At 39.1% G+C, this 7,500-nt stretch overlaps 1 protein-coding gene across 1 annotated transcript in view; it reads left to right on the forward strand.

Annotated features, from left to right (window-relative positions):
* LOC138014125 (uncharacterized) overlaps positions 1 to 7,500 on the forward strand; it is a 62,200-nt gene that overhangs the window by 2,883 nt on the left and 51,817 nt on the right. Inside the window, exons 2-3 of the mRNA XM_068861149.1 lie at positions 1,521 to 2,072; positions 3,438 to 3,526. Of these exons, the coding sequence (XP_068717250.1) occupies positions 1,521 to 2,072; positions 3,438 to 3,526 (641 nt within the window). The remainder of the gene's footprint in view (positions 1 to 1,520; positions 2,073 to 3,437; positions 3,527 to 7,500) is intronic.

Below are 7,500 nucleotides of genomic sequence, written 5' to 3' on the forward strand. Positions count from 1 at the left end.
TTCGACTTTAAAAAGGCTTTTGATACTGTGGATCATTCAATTCTTCTGAGCAAGCTATATCATTACGGTATAAGGGGCCCGGTAAACGAATGGTTTTCATCCTACTTAAATGGCCGTGTCCAAACTACTCAAATTGAGAAACACATATCTTCTAAAAGAAATGTGCTAACAGGGGTCCCACAATGCTCTGTTCTGGGCCCTCTACTTTTCTTGATTTATATTATTGATGTTTATAATTCTTCAAAGAAGGTTTCTTTTTATTTATTTGCTGATGATACAAACCTGCTGTATGCTGACAAGGATTTTAAGTCACTAGAAAGTGTAACCAACATCGAATTGCATCGAATTATCGTTCATCTTTAGTCAGGTTGCAAGTCCTTAGGGAAGCTGATTGTACAGTAAAAGGTATCCTAATTCATGTTGTTGGCCTTAGTAAGTTCTGATAGTTCCTTTTGAGGAGACACAGCGACCTCAATTGTGGATACAATGGCCTTGGTTTCTTAGTAGTTTGGGTGTGGTAGTTAATTGTTTGAATAGGCAGTAGGTTTGAGACCCTTAGAGTTTCGATAGTTGTGGCATGCGACACCTTAGTCTGAAGTAGAGATAAATATCAACGGAAGTCAGTCATCTGAGGTTCAGATGGTTTGCTGTTCAGTCTTCATTGTTCATTCTTCAAGTGTTGGTGTTGGAACTTGTTCGACTACTTCTGTTGTCTGTTTTTTTGCAAACAACTCGTCCGTCTGAGCATGGGGTCATTAACTTGTTTAGGGACTTTAACAAATCGAAAGTAGTTCAGCGTTGTCTGTTCTCTTATCGACAACGATATTCGTCATCACAGTGGTCAAAATGTTGTGGACGCTGAGTAAGTCCACAACAAATTTTGACCACTGTGGTGACGAATATCATAGTCGATAAGAGTACAGACAACGCTGAACCACTTTCGATTTGTTTTTACCACAATATTCAACGCCAAACAAAGTGTTTATTTCAGAGCATGACCAAAACTGATCATGACACAAAGAAAGAGCAAGCGTTGTCTATATCTTTCTCGCAATATGATTGGTTTATTTCTCAAAATGAGCGTTCCTGATTGGCTGTTACATTGCGTGACAAATTGACGCGAGCATGATGCGAGCAGCGTTGTCTAGACTCTTGTCGACAACGGTGAATTAGCCAATCGGATTGCGAGATTAAGAGCAGTTGTGATGAAATTATCCTCTATAGCAGCAGGTTATTCTATTAAAGGTAGACAAAGTACTGCTCCAGAAACATCTCCTTCAAGTAACAGGGCAATAAAGAAAAATAATGGTGACTGAGCTTCATGTATCGAAGACGCATGGGAACTAGACCATTATAATAGGTTCAGGTGACACACATGTTCATTCAACATACACTGTGACTGAAAAGTTGGAGGATAGAGTTCTTCCAATCGCTATAAGGGGCATGGTAAATATAAAGCCTGGTAAATGAATGACTTCATTGATGAATTTAACAAACTATAATATTTTCCTTATTCACAGCTCATATGCATTGGAAAACAAAAATGAGGTAATTGATATACTGTTAACACAGGAAGAACTTCTGATTGATTCATCCGGGAGAGACCAAGAAACAATGCTTGTTGATCCTTTCCAGACTTCTGTAGCAGACGTCAAGATATTTATTGAAAACAAGATGAAAATTCCAGCTGATAAACAAGGCATTTTCTATGATCAACAAAATATGTGTGATGCAAACTCTCCATCACTTAGTGATGTCTTTTTGAAGGCAAAGCAGAAACCTATTTTCAAGGTCTATATTGACAGGCCCATCAAAATAACAGTGCTTCAGCCCCCCAATGAGAAGAAACAGGAAGTTGAAGTAATGTTGTTTGATACTGTGGATAAATTGAAACAAAAATTGGAAGAACATGGTATTTATAGCGGTCAACATATGTTAAAGTTCAGTGGTGCAGATCTTGATGATGGAAGGAAGCAGTTGGTTGGCCTCGGAATCAAGAACAAATCAGAGATTGTAATCCATGAACCTCTTAAACGGAGTACTCACAGAGGATTCTCATCTGCTGCTATTAGGTACCTTAACTTTCCAAAATTGTCGTATTCTGTTGCTATGGTGTATTTAGAGCATTTTCCCCTGAGCAATGACAACTGGTAGAATCCAGTACCTAATATTTATGCAGCATTGCTTTGTGTAATTTGATTGTACGTGTCACAGATTTCAACAGTGTGGGTGTCGTGGTCGACTTAAGAAGGGTTTTGCTATGTACGTGCAGCAGCAAAAAAAATAATTAATAATATGTTTCTGAAAAGACATGAATTCGTTTATCTATTTGATAGTATCTATTTGATTTTATGTGTTAACGTTTCAGGAAATAGGATGGGGCAAATTAAATTTGCATACTGTACAAAATGATGGCTTAAATTAAGGAAAGTGTGGAATTGTGAAATTGAATTCAACCCTAACCCAGTTCATTACCCGCAGGTACAAAACACAGGTTACAGGTCATTGTTTTACCAATGCTAGCATTAGGCCTTAACACTTTTGTTTAGGTCTTAGGTTAGCTTTAGTGAATATTTAGGATTCTTTCTGTATTGGTAAGTCAATGACTTGTGACCTGTATTTTTTACCTGCCAGTTTATTATCTATAAGAGGCATCTTATGTTTAGGTTTCTTTGATGGACAATCAACTATTAAAATACTTCAATAAGTTACCCCTTAAAGATCAACAGTCAGGTGACGTTTTTGGGACGTCAACTGTGAGACTTGCGAAACAAAATCAGCACATAAATCTAACAAGACTTCACAAGCAGGAAAATCTGACATAAAGTTAAAGCTGCACAAGCCAAACCACCAATTTAGTGTTAAGCATGAAGTACATTTGGCCGTATTCGGCTATTTTCATGAATGTAACAAGTGTGGTGCCAGGTATGTTCATTACACATGCCATTACCGCCACCAAAATTAGAAGAGTTGTAAAGGCTATTAGTCATTGGTAAATATTTGGAGCACAAACACAACCTGAAAGCCAACATTCTCGACTTTAAACCTTTCTTAATTTTTGAGCAATGCCAAAGCAAAATAGACTGTATCAATTTTTTTATTAGGGGACTTAGAATTGAGTTTAACAACTCTGTTGGTGCAAGAGACTGTCACTCCGAACAATGCGCCTAGCTTTGTAATTTATTTTTTGTATATTTCTTTCTTGCAATTTTCAGGTTTTATATTAACTATTATGTAATCATATTCATAATGCTTCAGTGTATTTGACAATGAAATTTTGAACTTGACAATGCTGTCCTTAGGAGGGTTAAACATTGTTTGCTGGTTAATTTTGCGGGGTCCTTTATAAATCGATTCTTGTTATTTTTCTTGTGATCAAAAGTAAGCAAGTTTCTGCAAGAATGTTTCAAAAATACTTTCCATATTTTTGTCAACAGGACATCACGCACAAGGGGTTTTGGACAAAAAACCAGAGGGTTATTTGAATGTGATAGTGATGAACCCCGCTTGGAGTTATTTCATTCTAGTAAGTATCATGTTTAAGAGTTATTTGTGTATAAAGACCAAATTACATAAACCTCCGTTCGAAACACATGAGATAACATTTGGTAGAATTCCACTTACTTGTGCATCAACTTTTTAATGTATTGGGCAGCCTTGCCCCACTAGGGACAATTGAAAAAACGATAGACGATATTCCAATGGTCTCTGTGTATGAGCAGATGGTCTCGTGATCCTCTGAATCCGTTTCTTCTGCGCTTCGAAACTACAAACAGGCAAGCGGAATTTCTGCTTTAGGTCCTTTTAAGCTTAAATTACACGGATACTTGTGAAGGCACTGGTAAGTAAAAAATTGTCTCATGAAAAGCGGCCACATCACTCCCTTTGGCCTTCTCGCCACCGTGTACAATCAGCAAGCAGGAGTCTGCCTAAAAGACGCATATGTGGTGGCCCTAATTTGGCTGACACAGCCATGCTGTCCTGCTGTTCTGGCCCTTCTTGCGAGGCAGCCTGTCATGATTTGCAACTTCAGACATTTGTTGACGGATCCTCTCTCCCTGTCCCCTGTGATAACAAACATCACTTCCTTTTCTTCAGATTTTGAAAGTGTGTTTGCTTAACACCTGGCAGGCAAATTATTATCCAAAGGCCGTTTACTTTCAGTGTAAGTTTTTGATGTCACAGTCCACCATTACTCACGTTCAAAACTGACCAATTGGACCTCAGAGGATTGGAACCTGGGAAAAGTGACGCCAAAGGCTCACAAGGTTAAAATTTCAGCGTGTGAATGCAGCTTATTATAATGCAAAACGCGTGTTTAAAAGTCTGAAAGCCCAAAACTCCCGTGCAGCATATTAATTCTGTAGCGTACACAAGCGTTGTATTCTTAAACTAGCGAGCCGTTGACGTTCTTTTCTCCTCGAGCCAGCTCTCTTAAGAACTTAAAGTTAGTAATGGCGGGCCATTAAAGGGGAAAATTCCAGTTAAATTAAACAGGTGTTTTTGAAGTCAAGGCTTAAAACTTTGATCGCTTAGTGTTTGGTTAACATACTGTTGAAATCCAAAGAAAAATGAGAATTGGTTTTTTTGGTCACATGGGCACTTAAAGTGTACCCCAAAGCTGCAACTAACTGTATTTTTCATAACAGGAATGCTACTGAGCAAATGGTTTTCTAGATGGCATTAATAATACTTAAGCCACCTATCTATTCATCAACTTAGGCCCGTTTCAAACGTCGAACTTTTCATGTGCCGAATCTAATGCAAATGAGAAAATCTATTGTTTTCGCTCATTTGCATTAGATTCGGCACATGAAAAGTTCGACGTTTGAAACGGGCCTTAGACCATTAAACTATTTCCTCTTGTCATCTCAAGTTGTTCATCTTTTAATGGAAACGCATAACATGTGCCCTTCCAAACCTCGATACACACACACGTGAGATGGTACTTGGTCATGAAGTATCTGGAATCACTTGGATTGATCCTATCTCCCTTAAGTATCTTCCCAAAGCTGCATCTAAACGTATTTTTCATAACCAGGAACACCATCGAGCAGATGGCTTACCAAAATTCTTCCCATCCTGGGAAATGTGGAGTTGCTGTTGTTCTGAACAAAAATTGGATCCGATTTCATCATCCCAAAGCGATGTTTATCAACTTAGCCCATTCAACTATTTCTTCCTTTCATCCTAACGGCTCGTTTACACAGGCTCGTTTACAAGAGCTGCGATAAAATCGCAGCAAAGTTGCACTAAATTTCGAGCATATACGAATTGGGGCGACAAGGCTGCGATCTGTCGCGCTACAAATCGCAGTGAAATCGCCGACTGTTCACACGCGCGATTTGCTGTCGCCGTAAAATCGCCGTTCGATCGCAGCTCTTGTCGCGCGATAAAATCGCTCTGTATAAACGAGCCTTAAGATTGATGGCCACCCAGTTGGCCATTGTCGTGTTATTGTTCATCTTTTAATAGAAATGCATAACATCTGCCCTTCCAAACGTACATACAGACACATGGGATGTCACTTGGTCAGAAGTGTCTGGAGTCACTTAGATTGATGGAGCTCCTGTCATTAAAGCTAACTTCGTTGAAATTGGCAATGCTGTTTTCTCTTTCTTGTCCTGAGAGAGAGAGTTCCCTTTCAAAGCCTTTCCTATGCTATTGCCGTGTGTGTCCAGAAGGTGTTTCGTCCACTGTGACAATGCCAAGAAAACGTGGTTCCCCAGATCATCTTGCCAAACGTTTTTTCACATCCTTCCCTCATAATAAGAGACTTTGGCTTGTCGACTCCTTGCATCATCACCTTTAAGCTACTCATCTCTCGCATCTAGTTTTTCCATCTTCTAAACGACTTCCCATGTCAAGCCAGATAATTGATTACTTTTCCTACTCTGGGCCAGAGGCTTCATGGACTTCATGGAGTTTGTAATAGTTCTGTATAACCACCTGAGAGTGAGACTAGTAGGTTGTACTCTGGCTAACACCAGAGGAGTTAACTCGCCAATTGGGGGGTGCAGTAGGTGTGAATGTGTTAACAACATTTAGGTCCCCCTTAGTCCTTTCACGCCCAAGAGAGCCACTTAAAAATTTTTCTCAGTCTAAAGGCAGACAATTTTTCATGTCAATAGGGCTCTTTGGGCGTGAAAGTTGAAATGACCTTTGATTTTCCAATTGTGCCTGTTTTATTTTTGTCTTCATTTTGTGTTACTGCCATACGCAACCCTTGTATTCAGCACACATATCTAGGGTTTCAACTGTACCTTATTGCTTCCTAATATATTTCCAAACACGGCAAACAGATCTTGTTCCCCTTGTAAGAACAGGGGGTCCATGAAGTTATGTCAAGTGTCGTTTTTTTACCTTCCAGTGAAAAGTGGCTTAAAGTACAAATAAGTGAAGTTCTTCATGATTGATTTCTTATGTATTTCTCACTTCATTTGTTTATATATTATTTCAATTAGGTGTAATGATAGGGCAATTTACAGCCTTGACGTACTCCTGCATTTGAGTTATCTATGAGCATTAAATTTGTGGGCAAAGTAATTTTCGTTATCTTTCTTGAGTTACCTCTTATACCATGTTGTTAAGCCTCGTTTATATGGAAAAAAAGTTGTCCCAGGTACAAGGGTCCCCCGCCTAACCAAGCTACCCCGGGCGAGCCAACGTTTCCTATGTTCTTACAAAACGCGTTGAACTTTTTTACCGTCGATTGCATCTACCCGTGAACGCACGCGCTCAAAACATGTTTTCACTTGACGTCAAACGTCTGAGTTTCAGGTGTCAAACTTTGAAGTTTTCCCGCCCAAATGTGAAGTTTTGCTACTGACAGGGATATCTTTTCAGTCAACAAGAAAGGAAGAAATTATCAAAAAGGCGTCCCACTTTCAAGTGATTTGTGGAATCAAGTGGTCTGTTACGAGTTTGAACGTTTTGAGGAAAGGTAGCTTGCAAACTAAACTGAACGCAGGGTTGTCGGAACAACAACAAGAAGATTTATTCCAAAATGAACGTAGTTTCCACGAAGTAGGACTCTTAACAACACATAACTTGATAAACTTACACGGCCTCCGCCAACTTGAATGCACACAGCTTCTGTCACACTTGAATAAACACGGCCAACGCCAACTCTCTTCGCTTGTGAAAAACTAGTTAGAAAAACACTCCGCTTGGACTCGTCTAGTTATATACTCTGACAATAAACTTCTAGAACTTTCTAAATTAGTAATAAATCTAATAATAGAAAGATTACAAAACACACCGATTTAGAAACGCTTACGCACGAACCTAAATATAAACAAACTACGAACTCTCACGAAGCTTCTAGACAGTAACGCTTGTCACGCAATACTATTTTTCGTAACATAACCCCCTCTTGAGAAGAAATTTCCTAAATTTCTACTAACAACGAAAAATTAGTTACATAGTACCAACTGAGGAGGCAGTCCAGCGTCTCTTAAGTTATTCCTCTACTCTGCTTAGATAATCTGCTCCTACATT

This window comes from Montipora capricornis, chromosome 8 (genome assembly GCF_036669925.1).
Source record: "Montipora capricornis isolate CH-2021 chromosome 8, ASM3666992v2, whole genome shotgun sequence".
NCBI classification, from domain to species: Eukaryota; Metazoa; Cnidaria; class Anthozoa; order Scleractinia; family Acroporidae; genus Montipora; species Montipora capricornis.